Raw genomic sequence first — 18,441 nt, 5'->3', positions numbered from 1 at the left:
GACACCGCGATCTCCCCAATGTACCACCTCCAGGTTCTTACTGACAGCAGGCACTGACATCCAAGTGTGTCAAGTCCAAGTATCCAACCTCAGGATGCTTTGCGCAGCTCTGTGCGGCTCCCCAGGCTTGGCTCTAGCTCTGTCTCCAGGGCTGCCCTGTGTCCTGGGGAGGTGGGGAAGGTGCGCCGGGTCACAACTGTCTCCCGTGAGCTCTGCCAGCACCCTCCATCCCCCATGAGCTCTGCCAGCACCTCCTCTGCCCTCAGGAGCTCCATCAACGCCACCTCTGTCCTGTGAGCCCTGCCAATGCCATCTTTGTCTTCAATGAAACCTGCCAGCACCACATGTGTCCCTTGTGAGCGCTGCCAGCACCACCTCTGTCCTTGGGAGCTGTCAATACCACCTCTGTACCTGTGAGCTCTGCTAGTGCCACCTTTGTCCTCAGTGAAATCTACCAGCACCACCTTTGTCCTCATGTGCTTTGCCAGTGCCACCTCTGTCCCCCAGGAGCTCTGCCAACACCACCTCTGTCCCTCATGAACTCGGCCACCGCCACGTCTGCCCCCCCATGAATGCTGCCAACGCCACCTCTGTCCCCCATGAACGCTGCCAATGCCACCTCTGTCCCTCATGACCGCTGCCAACACCACCTCTGTCCCTCATGAGCTCTGCCAACGCCACCTCTGTCCCTCATGAGTTCTGCCAGCGCCACCTCTGTCCCTCATGAGTTCTGCCAATGCCACCTCTGTCCCCCGCGAACGCTGCCAACGCCACCTCTGTCCCCCATGAATGCTGCCAACGCCACCTCTGTCCCCCATGAATGCTGCCAGTGCCACCTCTGTCCCTCATGAACTCTGCCAGCGCCACCTCTGTCCCTCATGAGTTCTGCCAACGCCCCATCTGTCCCCTGTGAATGCTGCCAACGCCACCTCTGTCCCCCGTGAACTCTGCCAATGCCACCTCTGTCCCCTGTGAACTCTGCCAACGCCACCTCTGTCCCCCATGAGTTCTGCCAACGCCACCTCTGTCCCCCAGGAGCTCTGCCAGCGCCACCTCTGTCCCCCGTGAACTCTGCCAGTGCCACCTCTGTCCCCTGTGAACTCTGCCAGCGCCACCTCTGTCCCCCGTGAGCTCTGCCAGCGCCACCTCTGTCCCCCGTGAGCTCTGCCAGCGCCACCTCTGTCCCCCGTGAGCTCTGCCAGCGCCACCTCTGTCCCCCGTGAGCTCTGCCAGCGCCATCCATGTCCCCAAGAGGTTCATCACTGCCACCTGTGTCCTAAACTACTTGTGACGTTCTTCTCCTCTGAGGCATGAAGGTTCCCCCAGACCCACTCCCGGGGAGGACACGTGTTTTCTCTTGCCTTGCAGTTTGTCAGATGGTAGCCCTGGTCCTGTGCAGTGGAAACTTCGGAGCCAAGCGTGGCTTCAGCCTAAGGGCTGAATCCTGTAGCCGGTGAAAAGCTGCTGCAGGCACGATTATCACGGGCTGGGGAGAAGCCCGTGCCTTTGGCCCCCCAGTGATGGTGGTTTCTGCTGTTTCCTGCGGAGCTTGGAGGGCTGCCTTTCAGGAGGTCTTCTTTCTTGGAAAGGGCACTCGCTGTCTCAGGCTCTGGAGCTCTGGGTAAACCAAGGCAGCTGCGGTGTGGCTGCCACCCCTCAAAGCTCCCAGGGGCTGTTGCTGTCATTCTGAGCCCCTGGTCTCATTGAGTGAGGAGAGTGAGGGCCTGGCCCTGTCTAGAGCTTTGTAGGATGCCAGATAAGGGGTGCCCAGCCCCTGCTTCCTCACACGGTCCCCACTTGATGGGAGGGAGGAAGGCACCTTCTTAGTGAGGACTGAGATTGAATCATCCAGCCAGTAGACTCAGAGACTGTATGGTTGGCTCAGGCTGCGTGGCAGAGCGCCACAGACAGGTGGCTTAAACTCCAGATATTGGCCGGGCACGGTGGCTCACGCCTGTAATCTCAGTACTTTGGGAGGCTGAGGCAGGCGGATCACAAGATCGGGAGTTCGAGACCAGCCTGGCCAACATGGTGAAACCTCATCTCTACTAAAAATACAAAAATTAGCAGGCGTGGTGGCGGGCACCTGTAATCCCAGCTACTTGGGAGCCTGAGGCAGGAGAATTGTTTAAGCCTGGGAGGTGGAGGCTGCAGTGAGCTGAGGTCGTGCCACTGCACTCTAGCCTGGGTGACAGGGCGAGACCCTGTCTCAAAAACAACAACAAAACAACAACAACAAAAAACAACCAGATATTTACACCTCCCAGTCCTGGGGACTACAAGTCTGAGATCAGGGCATCGCAGGGCTGGTTCCTCCTGAGGCCTCTCTTGATGGCTTGCAGCTGCCACCTTCTCCCTGTGTCCTCACGGGGTCATCCCTCTGTGTGTGTCTGTGTCCTCATCGCCTCTTCTTATAAGGACCCCAGTCCTATGGGATCAGGGCCCCCACTAATGGCCCTCCACCCAGATAATCTCTGTAAAGAACTTACCTGCAAATATTGGCACATTTTGAAAACTGGGGTTTAGGACGTCAACACACGAACTTGGGGGACACAGTTCAGCCCACCCCAGAGGCTCAACTTAGGTTGTGGGGAGGAGGCATCTTGTGACAGGCAGCTCAGTGCCCTCTCTGCTTTGTGTGATGGGGTGGCCCATCCTTACACATGCCCAAGCCAGCCGGATGTCTCCCGGGCCAGATGGAAGCTCAGACCCCACGTCCCTTCCATGCGAAGTACTGGCTTGAGCTCCATGCCATGGAGATGTTCTCCGTCCCCAGCCTGTCTCTCTGCTTCTGTGTCAGGGGTGAGTTCTGGGCCTGGTGGAGTCCAGCTGGGGTCTCGGCCCAGAACTCACAGCTCCCCTTTGCTGGGCTCGCATGGGGGCTTGGATGCACGCAGGCCTGCACCTCCCTAGGGTCCCCACCCAGCTGACCACGACACAGATGCACTCACCGGCCTCTCTCCCTGTCCTTCTCCCCAGTGCCCTTCCGAGAGGCCCCGGCATACTCCAACCGCCGGCGGCGGCCCCCCAACACGCTGGCCGCCCCCCGGGTCCTGCTGCGCTCCAACAGTGACAACAACCTCAATGCCAGCGCTCCCGACTGGGCCGTCTGCTCCACGGCCACCTCGCACCGCAGCCTCTCACCCCAGCTGCTGCAGCAGATGCCCAGCAAGCCCGAGGGGGCCGCGAAGACCATTGGGAGCTACGTGCCCGGGCCCCGCAGCCGGTCCCCATCGCTCAACAGGCTGGGCGGCGCAGGCGAGGACGGCAAGAGGCCGCAGCCTCTCTGGCATGTCGGGTAAGGAGTGGCAGATGCCAAGGGAAGGAAGACCGCCTCGTGCTGGGGGTCCCAGCTCCTCCAACTTGGGGCTGGCCCAGAAGTTGAGCAGGAAGCCCATTTTATTCCAACCCGGGTGTTGAGGAAACTTTCATGCCTGAGTTTTGCTCACTGTCCCTGCTGGCACGGTCTCCCCCGGGGGGGCTGGGGTCACCTTCCCGAGCCTCATGGAGGCACACAATGACAGCTCGGGGCAGGTATGCAGGCTGAGCTGAGCATCCTGGGGTGGACTGGGGATACTGCTGGCGTCTCGGGTCCTGTTTCCTTTCCTTGTGTACTGACTTCTTGGTCCTAAGTGAAATGTCAAGAGGGAGAGAGGCAGGGCTGCAAGCCTGGTCAGGGGTGTGTGCCCTCCCAAGGGCCATGTTTGCAAGCCTGCAAACACACCTTATCCAAATTAAGGGTGCACACACGGGTGGCAGGGAGAAACCCAGCCCAGAGGAGAATGCTGGGGGCCGGAGAGGCCGGCTCAGGGCTCTGGCGTCTGGCTGTCTCAGCAGCTGCAGGGATGGTCTCAGGTAGCGCTACCCTCAGGAGAGCACTTGCAGGCCTGGGTCCAGCATGGCAGGAGCACAGAGGGCATGTCTGTCAGTCTCTGAAGCAGCCCCAGGTGACAGGAGCCTGTGCCTCGTTCCATTTCCTAGACAAGGACATGGGTAGCATAGGGCAGACTTTGGGAACTGCCTGTGGTCTCCTGCCCAGCACCCCATTCGGCGTCCAACTCCAGGTCTGGGTCTCTCACCACCCTCCTGCCTCCCAAGCAGCCAGGGGAGCTGGATTTGCACTCAGAGCTCCAACTCCCAAGCAGGTCTCTGCCTTTCTCACGCCAACTCCCAGAATTTTCAGGCGAGGAAGAGACTTCCCAGGGATCAGCTCATTGTCGGGGCCCCAGGTGCTAGGGTTGGTTTTGGTTCCAGCCACGAAAGCTACACCTGCAGGGGCAGTGGCTGTTGCCACCGATGCCTCCACATTCTCATGGGTACAGCTGCTCCAGGAGTTCACCGTGCTGGCTTCTTTGCTGCAGACGCCTCTATGAGGAGCCCGAGGTCACACAGCCAGAACGTAGCAAGGGCAGGACTCAGCACAGGCCCCTGGCTCTGGCATCTGGTGACTTGGCACTCCCTCAGATTTGCGCCTTGGACCCGTGCTTCCCCGGCCGTTGCCATGTTTTTGGTGATGTTGGCATTCAGTGCTGAGGCCCCGACCCTCGTCCCCATCCTACATGCTTCCTGTTTCCTCCCTGGCCTCAAAGCCACTCGGGGTCCAGAGCCTGGCTGCAGGGAGTCTTGCAGGCCTGGGTCATGCTCTGTTGCCAGCTAAGGTCAGGGATGTCAGGGAGGAAGACCACCACCACCCCTGCCCCTAGGGGCTCCACCTGGCAAGCTCCGTGTGAGTTTGAGGAGGGTCAGTGCCTCACGTGGTCCCAGGAGGGGCTGATCACCCTGACCATGACCAGCAGCCCAGGCTTTGGGGCCACAGCCAAGGAGTTTGTGGGGAGAACATGCCGGTGAGAGCCCACTTCTCCCGGCCCCTAGACAGGGTCGAGGCCTGACCCTCTTAGAGCTGGCAGACCCCACGTCCTCTCAACGCTTTGGCCTTTAGCCCACAGACGCTTCCTACCAGAGCCAAACAAGGAGGTCCAGCTGCCTCTGGTCTAGATTCTTGCTTGGAAGAACCCCAAGGGAGGAGTCCCAGGTGCTGAGAACAGTGGGAAGCTAAATTAAAGGGCTCCCCCGAGGCAGCCAATTCCACTTCACACACTTACCAAGACTTCTGACTACAGTTTTAAAAAGAGTGTGTCCTCTTCACCCAGTACAAAATCTAATAAGACAGCAAAGGCAGCGTGGCCAGGGACTTGAGCTGGCTGCAGACTAGATGTGCTAGCTGTGGCTCGGGAGAGAGAGAAGCAGCTGGGTGTATTGCAGCTGCAGTCTGACCATCCCTGTTTCCCTGTTCATGTGTGAGGAACAGGAGACAGAATGCACATGTGTGTGTGCATGTGTGTATGTGTCTGTGTATGCCTGTGTATGTATGTGCATGCATTTTTGTGTTTTTTTGGTCTGTGTGCATTTGCCTGTGTGCATGCTGGTGTGTAGACATGCGCGTGCATGTTAGAGAATCATTGTGTATGTGTGTGTGTGTGGTCATCATGGTGGCCAGCCTGCCTCAAATGCTCGTTGCCTGGCCTCCTGCATACACACTTCCGGACTGTACCATTGTATAGCTGCATAACCTTGGGCAGGTAAAACCCAATCTGCCTAATCTTTGTCAATTATAAAACAAGGGACCAGGTGCAGTAGCTCACGCCTGTAATCCTAGCACTTTGGGAGACCAAGGCAGGTGGATCACTTGAGGTCAGGAGTTTGAGACCAGCCTGGCTAACGTGGTGAAACCCCATCTCTACTAAAAATACAAAAATTAGCTGAATGTGGTGGCGCATGCCTGTAATCCCAGCTACTCAGGAGACTGAGACAGGAGAATCGCTCTAACCTGGGAGGCGGAGGTTGCAGTGAGCTGAGATGGCACCACTGCACTCCGGCCTGAGTGACAGAGCGAGACTCCATCTCAAAAAAGGGTCCCAGAAAGACCAACTTTAGGTTTTTCTCAAGATCAGCTGAAGGCGTTCAGGGTGGCCGCCTCCCACAGCACCTTGTCCAGCCAGTGCGCATTCCACATTGGTTCTTAGAGCCCAGGTCCATGTCCAACCCAAGACCCAGACCTCAGCCAAGACTGTCCCCTTTGTCACCTAGAACCGTTGGTAGAGTGACCAACCATTCAGGTTTGCCTGTGATGTGGGACTTTCAGTGCTAAAATCAGGACAGCCGGTCCCCCTAACTGTGGGCCACTGCCTGTCCCAAGTCGAGGGGCACTGCTCTTATCTGGTGGCCCTGACCCGTCAGTCCCTTCTTTCTTGGCCTTGTTCCATCTTCCCTTTCCCCACCCCTTCACAGCCTCCCTGTCCATATCCATCTGTCCAGGATTCAGCATCCTCAATGGTAGCAATAGCTGTGCTGTAGGAGGAACCCTCTGGATGGGCACTGATGAGCTGAGAGGTCCTTCCCTCAAGACCCGTGTCCTAACTAGGACCTGCCAGTGGCACTGGCGTCCCCTCCTATGGGACGGCAGTGGTGAGCATTTGCCCTCGAGGCCACCAGGTGGGATGGAGAGTTGGAGGCAGGCATGCTTCTCCAGGCATCTTTTTGAGGTCCCCTGGGATGAGGGTGGGGCATGCAGGTGCCTCTGTTGTGTTCTGTCCCTGCATAGGGCCATATGCATTCGGGGGGCAGAAGTGTCTTTGCACGGTGAGGGGCACAGAAGGGAGCCAGTTCACTGCACATTGTTTGCTTATGGAGCAGTTACCCAGGCACATGCTGGGCGCAGGGACATTCAGGTGACACAGCCAGGGTGCAAAGGCTGGTGCCCTGAGCACACTTGGTCTGAATGTCCTGCAAACTAGGTACAGCCAGGGGAGGGGGGCCTGGCTAGAGCTGTCTGCTTCCTTGCTGTGGACCGAGGCCCCAGTGTGGAAGTGGCCTTTATTGAGATAGGGAAACGCTCATTCGGCCAGCCCTGGTGATGCTGGATGGTGGATCACAGGACTGTGCAACCCAACCCAGGGCCTTTTGGAGGTTCCAGGAGGTAGCTGAGCCCCTCTGCTCCTTGTTCATCTTCGAAGCTCAAAGCTCAGACCCATGCCTTATGCGCCTGCCTTACTATTCCTGAAAAACCAGCTCTTTCCTAGGGCAACGGGCCCTGGCCATGTGGCACTAACAGGCCACTTTCAGGGAGGCTGCTAGCTCCCAGCCTCTGGGGGCCCGGGTGACCCAGGGCTCTTTCTGGTTACCATCAGAAGCATAAGTGACAGCGTGCTCTCCCTGCCGTGGAGGGGAAAGCCCTCCCCACTTCCTCCTGTCTGAAGGGTGGAGCAGCTGCCCATCAGCCCATGCTGAGCAACCGGTGCTGAACATCCCCCAAGCGGTGCTGACCGCCAGGGCTACCTGGCTCTACCCACCCGCCGGCTGACCTTGGGCAAGTCACTTGCTGGTTCTGTGCCTCTGTTTTCTCCTGTGTAAAGTGGGGCTGATGACTTTCACCCCCTCCCGAGTGTGCTGGGTGGATTAAGTGGCTTTCAGCACCCGGCCTGCACTGACATCCACAGCTGCTCATAGACAGTCTTTGGTTCTGCAGAAACGTCGGCCGCTCTTAGGGTCGTCTTCATCTTCATCCTCACTGTGGACAGTGTAGAAAGACCCCGCTGGCTGCCATGGGGCAGGGAGCAGAGGGTATCAGGTGTTATTGTCCCGGTGGCAGAGGCCTGCGTGGGCTAAGAAGCAGGGGAAGCAGAGATGGCCAGGTAGGAGGAGGCTGACTGTCCTGAGCAGGGAGGTGACTGGCCAGGTACCGTGTCCCTCTGCACGTGCTCAGCACCCCTCTTGGGCCAGACCTATTTGCCTAAACGCTGACCCAAAGCCCCAGAAACCTTTGCCAGGACTGCAGTGGGCGTGGCAGTGTGGTCAGAACCAGCCTCAGGTCACACCCTCAAGTGCAGCCTTGATGGGGTTCAGGGAGGCCTCCCAGCCTCCCCAGGGCCCCCACCGGGACTCCTGCTGGCACCAAGCAACCCAGTGCCTCCTGGCCTGGGCTCAGAGCTGTAGGCAGGGTCTGCTTCCTGCATGGAGGTGCCAACCCTGGTTCGAAGCTGCCCTGAGCCAGCTTGCACAATGGCGAGCGCCCCAAGGAGCTCACCGGGCCCAGCCTGGGAGCTGGTGTTGCATTGATGGTGTAACAGGAAGGGGGCTGCAAGGGGTGTGAGGGGGCCGATCTGTGGATGGTGAGTGTCCGCTGGGAGGTGAGGGCTGTTAGTGGAGACACCACAGGGTCCCTCGCTGCCCATCACTGCACAAGCCCCTCCCAGGTGAGCCAGAGCCTGTGGCAAGGCTGTCCCTCTGAGACAGAGAGAGGAACACGCCCCACACTTGTCCCTGCCCCCATCCTCGTCCCTGCCCCCATCCTCCCCCACAGTCTCTCCTGCCCACCTGTCCACCTGTCCCTTGGCCTGTGTTCTTCCTTCCTCCCTGTGCCTCCTCCTTCTCATTTTCGTGTGTGTGTGTGTGTGTGTGTGTGTGTGTGTGTGTGTGTGTGTGTGTGTGTGTGTGTGTGTGTGTGTGTATGTGTTTCTTCTCCCATCCTCCTAAAGGTGCTGGTCTGGGAGGGTAGGAGCCAGTGCACCTGCACACCTCTGCTCCCTCAGGTGTGAGGCTCAGCCAGCTCCGCCCCTGGGGGCGCCCTCTGGTGGCGTCCACTGGCACTGCTGACCACTGTCCTGAGAACATTCCTGAGACACCTGAGTCCCTGCTCTGGGAGTGTGTGGGGTGGGGGCATCCCTGTTCCTTCTGGGTCTCTCCCAGCTGCCAAGGGACTGGTTGGCCTGCCCGGGTTCAGAACAACTCTGGATGTATTTCTACAAAGTGGCAGCCAGTCCCAAGGGCTGCCCTGGCCTCACCCACCAGGGAATGTCCTGGCCACCCTCTCCTTCAAGAACATTGCTTGGGTGGGGTCAGCTCAGCAGGAAAGAAAGACTCACGCTTTTGAGTTCAGTTGGTGGAGATGAATGCTGCCGCCCTGTCCATGCGTCGTCCATTGCACGCATGAAAGAGCGGCACCCACCTGGCCACATAGGCAGGGGCTGGACCCCAGCAGGACCCAGTGGGGCTCTGGGAAGCCCGTCTTTGGCCCAGTGGCCTCTGTTTTCCTGAAACTGGCATGGGAACTGAGGTGCAGCTACGTTCAGGGTTTCAGGTGGATGAAATGGGCAGAAGGGGCCTTGGCCGCCCGGGGACACTGCTGGTGTGGGGCCCGCAGAGGGGCTTCAAGTCAGTGCCAGGACTGCGGCTCCTGCTTGCCCTCCTGTGCGCCATCATCCTGACCCAGAAAGTGGGGGTGGCTGGGCCCTGCTGGCAGAGTAGGGGTGAGGTGTGGAATTGGGAGCTCTCCCGGTGGCCCTGACTTTCTTTTTTTTTTTTTTTTTTTTTTTTTTTGAGACAGAGTCTCGCTCTTGTCACCCAGGCTGGAGTGCAGTGTCACGATCTTGACTCACTGAAACCTCCACCTCCCAGGTTCAAGCGATTCTCCTGCCTCAGCTTCCCAGGTAGCTGGGCTTATAGGCATGCTCCACCACACCCAGCTAAGTTTTGTATTTTTAGTAGAGTTGGGGTTTCGCCATGTTGGCCAGGCTGGTCTCCAACTCCTGATGTCAGGTGATCCAGCTGCCTCAGCCTGCCAAAGTGCTGGGATTACAGGGGTGAGCCACCATGCCCGGCCTGACTTTCACCTGTGCCCAGGGTTAGTCTGGCAGGGAGCCGGGGCCAGATGGAGGGGCAGCCGGTGTCCTGTGTCCGTCCCTGAAGCAGTCATTGCAGCCAGCAAGGTGAGACATTGTGAATAATTCTAAGTCCCCGTCGTGCATCCTCAGAGATGCCGTCACCAGAATCACAGAGGCAGCGTGAAGCCCTCAGGCCCGAGACGCACAGGGCTTGGGTGCGGGCTGACTTTCACAGTCCTGGGAAGCCAGGGAGGGAGGTGATATTGACCAGACAGGAGATGACACAGGACCTGAGCCTTCAACTTTAAAACAACTGTCAGCCAATAGCATTTAGTAACATTTGACAGACGCTAAGGGCTTGGGACCTCCTGCGTTTGCTGTGCTGCCCTCTGTGCCAGAGATCTGAGCTGACAGCTTTCTCTGTTCCCCTACTGCCATCTTCTGCGTGAGCCGTAACCTGAGAGACACACCTACCTACCCACCTTGAGTAGGTCCCAGGCCTGGGTGATTGTGCCTCTTGAAACCTCCAACTTTCTCACAATTCTACACATCAGGGGCTCCCCTAGCTCCCCTGGGATGGCCACAGGGGCCCTCATTGGGGCTCCCCACCTCCACCTTCTGTCTGCTCCGGTCCAGCCCTGAGGCTTCATCCAGGGTGAGCTGGTGCTTGTTCACTGGCACCACTGCGCCGTGTGGCATCCATTTCTCCCCGAACATCCCTGCAGAGCCTTTCCCGTGCCCTTGCCCTTCTCTCTGCACTACCCAGCTGTCCCCTCTTGTAGCCTTTTGTGGGTAGGCCCTGTGGACTCTAACCCTTACCTCAAGTCCTGGCCCTGTTCTCTGTGCCGACCCCTCAGATGGGCGGAAATGCATCTGCTGACCTGTGCTTCTGCCCAGTTGACCATCAGCTCCCTGAGGCCTGCATCCGTGTCTACCATTCACGGGGGTCTGCAGACCCACATGGCGATGGGCTCACAGCCCACCCGCAGAGTACTTGCTGGATGAATGAATGAATGTGTAACTGACTGGTGAATGAATGAATGGAGAAAGGTCAGTATGTCGGCCAGTTCCTGTTCACCCAGGCTGGCTGGGAAATGGCCCAACTCACTGATCCAAGTCACCCCACCGAGAAGATTACCAATTTTTTCATTTTAAGAATTCAGTGATTTGGCCCTTATACCAAAACAAGTTGGTTAGAATCCCTCCTGGCTGTTCTTGTCCAGAACATAAGGAAAACATGGACAGTTTGGGATGCAGGAACTTCAGACCAGTCCTCACTGTGCAGGCAGGACAGCAGGAGGGACCCCCAGCGTGGCCCGGGTGCCATGTCTCCTGAGCGGGGCAGCCCTTCTTCTCCCTGGGCTGCAGAGGTCTGGCTTCTGCTGCTGACTGTGGCTGCTGTGGGAAGAGTGGGACCTGGCAGGAGGATGTAGTTCATCAAATGAGACATCACAAGGATAAGACACCTTGTAGCAGGTGAGATCTTGTTCACCTCATTCTGTCACCAGACAGAGCAGGGAACCCCAAGCTAGGATGTGAGGACCAGCTCTGTATTTCCATACCCAAGTCACCATTTATGGAGCCTCCATTTTCTCACCTGTAAAATGGGGACAAAGGTTTCATCTTCTGCCTTTGTGGGACTTTTTGAGGTTCAAATTAACAGTGAATAAGAAGACATGTGAGCATTTGGCTGGAACCGTACTGCCCGGTAATCACTGCCTGCAACCGTGTACATCACTCTGGTCTAGAAGAAATAAGACTTTCCTGTTTTTAGATAAAGGTTCCCCAGGCTCTGGGGTTGATGGGTTAGGGAACTGATTCCTGCAAAGAGAATCAAGAAACAGAGCTTCAAGGTTGGAGCTGTGTTCACTTTGACTTCTCTGTCAAGTGACATGCACTCTGGTGCCAGCTGGACCAGTGAGGTGAGACAGGCACTTTGTTACTGACTTTGCAGCTGCAGCAGGGCAGTATGAAGGTGCTGATGTTTGCATAACACCTGGCAGAGTGCGTTATCACAGTTACTCCTGATCATCCCCTTTTTTGATGGGGAGGTTGAGGCTTTGAGAGGTAGTTGACTTGTCCAGTGATGGATAGTAAGTGTTCAGCTGGGCTTCAGGCAAGATCTTTCTGAACTTTGGGTAGATGAGTGAATAGATGTTCAGAAAAATGATAAGATGGATGGGTGGATGGGTAGATGGATGGATGAATGAATGGTGGATGGATGGGTAGATGGATGATGGATGATGAATACATGATGGATGGATGGATGGATGATGGATGGATAGATGATGGATGAATGGATGGGTAGGTAGATAAATGAATGGTGGATGGATGGGTAGATGGATGTTGGATGAATGGATGGATGATTAGATGATGGATAGATGGATGAATGGATGAGTGGATGGGTGATGGATAGGTAGATGATGAATGGATGGATGCGTAGATAGATGGATGGGTGGATGGATGGGTAGATGGATGGATGGATCGATGATGGATAGTGCGTGGATGAGTGGGTGGGTAGATGAATGGAAGAACAGGTATTTGGGCAAGGAGGCCTGGATGGATAACAGAGAAGAGATGAGTGGATGGATTAACTCTGATGAAGTTAACTGACTTCTCAAGTAGGGCAGGCTCAGTGTCCCCTGCCGGCTGCTGTTGAGGATGCACAGTAGGGCCGTGGGGTTCCTTGCAGGAGCTCTTTGGGTGTGGAAATCCTGAGAAGACGCACTCCTCATTTGGTTCCTAAGTTCTGGACTTAAGCAGCTGCTGTGTCAGCCACATAACAGTTGTGAACAGACCCTGTGACTCCTGCTCTGTGGCTCACCCTCTGCCCTGCCCCAGCTACTGTCAGCCTTGTTCATCTGATTTTTCCTCTAGACTTTGACCCACCCTTTCCCCTCGGGAGGAAGCCCACATGCCTCACCTTGCTCCGCCTGGAGTCAACCTATCCGGGTGCTTGGGGACTGATCATGGGGCTGGGCTGACCTGACCTGCAGCCACTCCACCTGCTGAAGAGCATCCATGCAGCCCAGGGGACACTGGGGCCACCTGTGACCTCATCACTAGGACTAACCTTCAGTCCTGATGGGGCCTAATACATCCAGCTCCTCCAATCGCCCATGTCGCATCCCCGGCCAGGAGAGGGGGTTGAGATGTTGTCGGCATAGCCCTGTGTTCTGGCTGCTGCCGGTCCAGCCTGGATAATGGTCAATGCAGAGACAGTGACTGCCCTCGGAGCTGCAGTGGGGCTGGGAACTGAGCTTCTCATCTGCATTTTCTCATTATTCTCCCAGCAACCACAGGTGGTGAGGATTCACCCTACCCCCACCCTCTACCACCTATTTTACAAATAAGAAAATTAAGGCTCAGAAAGGTAAAGTGACTCACTGAAGGTCACACAGCTGGGGCAGATCAGCCCGGGAGTGACGGGAGGTTCAGGCCGTCCACAGAGCCCATGATGGCCACCAGCCTTGCTGGCTTCATCACTCGGGGCAGATGTGGGCAGGTGCATTAAGGGAAGTTCAAGGAGAGGAGGGATTCCGACCCTGGGGTGCTGTATTCTCCTGGAGTCCCTTGGTTGCCGGGATTCTCCTCCCCGCATCCCTGCTGGCCTGGGAGCCAGAGAGGAGACAGCCATGAGACGCTCAGTGCCTGCGGTACAGGCTACCACCCCTCCCAGCTCGGTCCTGTGCCAGTCCAGCCCTGAGTCAGGCTGAGTTGAATGAATGCGTCTGAGTGCTGGTGCACGTGCAGATGGCTGGGCAGGCTGACAGGGAAGCCTCTCAGGTGGGGGCCTGGCCCGGCACTGCTGTTGCGTTCATCAGCTCCCCTTGCAGAGCAGGAAGTGCCCAGTGTCCTTTCCCTCTGCTCCCTGGTGGCTCACTGAGCTATGCCTTTGGACAAGAGGAGGCCACCAAACCTGGCTTTTGCAGGAGTTCCTGCTCCAGGAACTCCTGGGGTGTTTGGGAATAGATGATGTCCATCGATGGGGAACAGTGGTCCTTTGGAATTCTCCTGGCTGTGCACATCGATGCACTGCTGTGCCACACCGTGCCTGGTGGGCTCCATATTGTGCCCAGGCTGCATGGCAGTGACAGCTCAGAGACACCTGTGCCCCCAGGAGTCTGTGACTGCCACATTTGTGGCTGTGACTTGGGGGAGGAATGGCATCCCTAGGGACAGGGGACAGGGAAGTCCTAGCTGCCTGCAGCCTCCCCCATCTCTCAATGTCCTCAGAGCCCAGGTAAGCATCCAAGACGCCCACCTGTTCCAGAAGAGGCCACTGTCCTGCCCTGTCTCTGCTCCCTATGGTTTCAGGACAAATCTGAGATTTGGAGTCAGGCAGACAGACTGAGTGTTCAGGCCCAATCTGCTCCCTACAGAGTAATCAGAGTACATGGAGCCCTGGCTCCTCAAACACGTTGACATGGGTAAGGTCCCCATGGCCAGATCTCACCATCCTAATGCTGAGAGAAGGAGTAAGAATCAGAACTAAATACAGCCCCATTGCCCTTGTGTAACTTTATACAAGCACAGAGCAAACTATAAGGCAATTATCAGGGACACATGAGTCGGGTGATTACAGTAGTGAAGGCACCTGATGAGGGGGAGGCTTATGTTAAATGCCAAAAGAGGGTAGTCACATCCGCTTCTAGAACTTTCCCTGCAAGCCTGTTTTGCGTGGGTCCCTGTGTGCATGGGCCCTTCCTCCCTGTCCTCATAGAAAGACTGATGCTGCCTCCATCGCCTCAGAGGCCACAGCACCTAAAGTTTGGGAGGGGAACCATGGTCAGAGACCACTCGCTTCCCTGCAGCCAGGCACCCTGTTGGAGGATGCCAGCCGCAGGTGGACGCTTTCCCTGTCTTTCTAAGCATGTGCCCGGGAGGGCCGTCCTGAATTTCTGGCCAACTTCCTCCGTGTAGATGCATTTGTTTCTAAGGACGCCCGTCCTGGCCACTGTGTAGGTGCATCTCAGAGTACTTTGTGTTGCGTGTCCTGTCGCTGGGCCCTGTTAAGGTGTGTCTTACTGTCGGGTGTAGAAATCAGGTTGAAAACATAGCTCTGTGCAAAATCAATGACACACAGCAAGAATGGATATGAGTTCCTCTAGTGTGTTCCCCTGGGGTCGCTGGGAACTGCACTGGGAGAACCGAGGTCATGACCCATTTTGATGGAAGGTCCTGGGTGCTTCCTCGTCCAGTGTGACTGACGCTCACAGTGAGGTGGGTGAAGTGTCGGACACCCATGGCCTTCCTGGATCTCTGTCTCCACCTGAGTCTCTTTGGGGTTTGTTTGTTTTTGTTTTTTTGAGACAGGATCTCACTCTGTCACCCAGGCTGGAGTGCAGTGGCGCAATCATGACTCACTGCAGCCGTGACCTCCTGGCCACAAGCAATCCTCCCACCTGAGCCTCCCGAGGAGCGAGAACTACAAATGCACAGCACCATGCCTGGCCAATTTTTTTTTTTTTTTTTTTTTTTGTAGAAATAGGGTTTCATCATGTTGCCCAGGCTAGTCTTTTTTAAAATAGTGGCAAAATAGGCCAGGTGCGGTGGCTCACACCTGTAACTTCAGCACTTTGGGAGGCCGAGGCAGGTGGATCATTTGAGGCCAGAACTTTGAGACCATCCTGGTGAACATGGTGAAACCGCATCTCTACTAAAAATACAAAAATTAGCCAGGCGTGGTGGCGGGCGCCTGTAATCCCAGGTACTCAGGAGGCTGAGGCAGGAGAATCGCTTGAACCTGGGAGGCAGAGGTTGCAGTGAACTGAGATCATGCCACTGCAGTCCCACGTGGGTGACAGAGTGAGACTTTGTCTCAAATAAATAAATAAAATGAAGTAAAATAGTGGAGAAATATGTGTAACATCAAATTTATCACCTTAGAACTATTTTGAAGTGCACAGTTCAGTGGCGTTCAGTGGAATACATTCGAGTGCTGTGCAACCATCACCACTATCCATCTCCAGAAACTTCTCATCTTGTGAAACCAAAACTCTGTCCCCATTGAACCCTTACTCCCCATTCTCTCCACCAGCCCCCAGCACCCGCCATTCTACTTTCTGTGTCCATGAATCTGACGGCTCTCGGGCCCTCGCATGGCTGGGATCACACAGTCTATGTTCTTTTGTGTCTGGTGTATCTTACTGAGCAGTGTCCCTAAGGTTCACCCACAGTGTAGCCTGTGTCAGAGTTTACTTTTTTTTTTTTTGGAGACAGAGTCTCACTCTGTCACCCAGGCTGGAGTGCAATGGTACAATCTCGGCTCACCGCAACCTCTGCCTCCCAGGTTTAAGCAATTCTCCTGCCTCAGCCTCTCCAGTAGCCCGGATTACAGGTGCTCACCACCACACCCTGCTATTTTTTGAATTTTTAGTACCGACGAGGTTTCACCATGTTGGCCATGCTGGTGCCGAACTCGTGATCTCAGGTGGTCCACCCACCTCAGCCTCCCAAAGTGCTGGGATTACAGATGTGATCCCACCACGCCTGGCCCAGTGTTTAATTCCTGATGGAGGCTAAACAGCGTTCCATTGTATGTTTGGACCACCCTGTGTCTCTCCATTCTGTGGAGGGACCCTTGGGCTGCTGTGAACGGTGCCACTGTGAACGCAGGTGTGCAGATGTCTCCCCGAGTGGCTGCTTTCTGTCTGTGCGGGGCAGACCTGCAAGTGGGATTGTTGGATCTGCCTGAGCCTCTGACCACAGTGCTGCCCCAGCCCGTTCCCATCTTCCTGTCTGGCATCAGGAGTTCTGACGCAGCCAGCCGAGGCGCAGCATGCGTTGAATGGCTTGGCCATGGTTTGTGGCGTGTGGCTTGTGACCTTGTGACTCTGCTCTCTCTCTCTCTGCCCCTCTCACCTGGTCCAGGTCGCCTTTTGCTCTTGGTGCCAACAAGGACTCACTCTCGGCCTTCGAGTACCCGGGTCCCAAGCGGAAGCTCTACAGTGCCGTGCCCGGGAGGCTCTTCGTCGCCGTCAAGCCATACCAACCCCAAGTGGACGGCGAGATCCCCCTTCACCGCGGCGACAGAGTCAAAGGTCAGTGTCTGCTGGTTGTCCTCCGCTCCTGGAGTGAGGTCAGGCTGGGGCCCTTCACCTGGCCTGCTGTGGGGACGATGTCCAAGGCTGTGCTTCTCCATGGAAAATACGGGCCCCTGGAAGGGCAGGAATGGGGAACAGAGTGACGTTCCCAGACCCTTTCCCTCACTCTCCAGGGAGCTGCTGCGGCTTCTCCAGTGCTGGGTCTCAGGGATCAAAGGGGACACGTCCACTGGGAATGAGATTCCACTTGAGAAGGGCAGTGAGGGAGCCAGATGAGGGCATCGAAGAGCAGAGCTCCTTTCCATCCCCTAAGTCTGAAGTGTCGGGGTGGGCCCTGGCATGGGTCGGCTTTGGGGTCTCCAGGTAGATGGTCCGGTGTGACCTGAGGCCCGGGGCCTGCAGTGTTCAAAGGAAGGAATTCTACCAGGTTGGAAGGAAAGATTCTCAAAGCAGAACCCTGAGAACCAGCGTTGAGAAGCCTCTGGGGGGGCCATTGTCAACAACAGGTCAAGAAGGGGTTAGACATTGTTCTTGGGGTACTAGGGAGCCAGCGATGGTTTCTGCCCAGGGGGAAATCAGGTGTGTGAAGCACTGCAGGAAGATAAAAGTAGGGTTGGAGGGAAGTTGGCAGTGGTGGCATCTGAGGCACACAGCAGAAGCAACATGGCAGGTGTGGGCTGCAGAGGTTGTGTGGGGTGGTAGGAACTCACTGGGTGGAGCAAGAAAGGCCTAGCACACGTGGCCAGCACGCCCGGGCCCTGCCATTGGAGGGCAGCACGCCGGGCCCTGCCATTGGAGGTCCCTGCCATTGGAGGGCCTTGCCATTGGAGGGCAGGTTGCCATTGGAGTGGCATGGGTGGAAGGTGTGGCCCTTAGAGGTCAGTAGGCCCGGTTCAAATCCTGCCTTCCCCAGCTGGCTGCCTCCTGGCCCCCAGCAGGTAATTGACTCAGTTCCTTTCTCTGCGCGACACACTGATCAGGTCAGCTTGACCTGGGTTACTGCAACATTCTAATGATGGCAGAGCCCCGCCCTCTTGCCTGATGGCCAGTGTTTCTGCTGCACACATATTTCATCATTTGATAGCATCAAACAAGTCCCTGGAGCTCTATTCATTTTTTTCAGTCATTTTTCTTTACATTAGATCATTTCTATTGGTTATTGTTTAAGTTCACTTACCCTTTCCTTTGAAATGTCCCTGTAGCTGTTAAGTCCGTCTTTTGAGTTTTATAATTTCATAAATCATGTTTGCTAGCTTTCTGTTTATCTGTTTTTATTGTTGCCTTTTATTTGCCAAGATCTCCTATTACCTTGTTGAGATTTTTTTTGTTCATTAAAAACTTAGTTTTTTGTTTTGTTTTTACAACACTGTAGGTTGGTGAAATTGCCACTTTAAAATCCTTCACACTTACCCCATCAACTTGGCTGTCTCTCTGAGGACTAGTGCTGAGAGCCACCTTCCCTCCTTCCCACTGAGGCCAGCCCTGAGATGTCGGGTGACAAGGATGTTAAGGCCCCGCAGTGGGAGAGCAAGAGGGGCCATCTGTGCAGGGATCAGGGCCGATGCTGGCCTTGTTAGCGACCCCGTTCTAGGAAGTGAGAGCCAAAGTTCCTAGTTAGAGAGTGTTTTCTGACTCAGGGCCACCCCTAGGCCCAAGTGGGAGCCAAGGAGGCTCACTGTCTCTCCAGAGCAGGAAGGGACACACGGTCTTCCTGTCCAGGCCTGTCCCTATTGTAA

At 56.1% G+C, this 18,441-nt stretch overlaps 1 protein-coding gene across 2 annotated transcripts in view; it reads left to right on the top strand.

Moving 5' to 3' along the window:
• Positions 1 to 18,441, top strand: part of SHANK2 (SH3 and multiple ankyrin repeat domains 2) — a 691,655-nt gene that overhangs the window by 335,144 nt on the left and 338,070 nt on the right. For both annotated transcript variants that reach the window (XM_055356048.2, XM_055356047.2), the window contains exons 13-14: positions 2,980 to 3,298; positions 16,533 to 16,702. In XM_055356048.2, the coding sequence (XP_055212023.1) occupies positions 2,980 to 3,298; positions 16,533 to 16,702 (489 nt within the window). The remainder of the gene's footprint in view (positions 1 to 2,979; positions 3,299 to 16,532; positions 16,703 to 18,441) is intronic.

Source organism: Gorilla gorilla, chromosome 9 (genome assembly GCF_029281585.2).
Source record: "Gorilla gorilla gorilla isolate KB3781 chromosome 9, NHGRI_mGorGor1-v2.1_pri, whole genome shotgun sequence".
NCBI lineage: Eukaryota > Metazoa > Chordata > Mammalia > Primates > Hominidae > Gorilla > Gorilla gorilla.
Note: the sequence above shows the minus strand (reverse complement) of the source record. Positions and strands in the feature narration are given on the sequence as shown.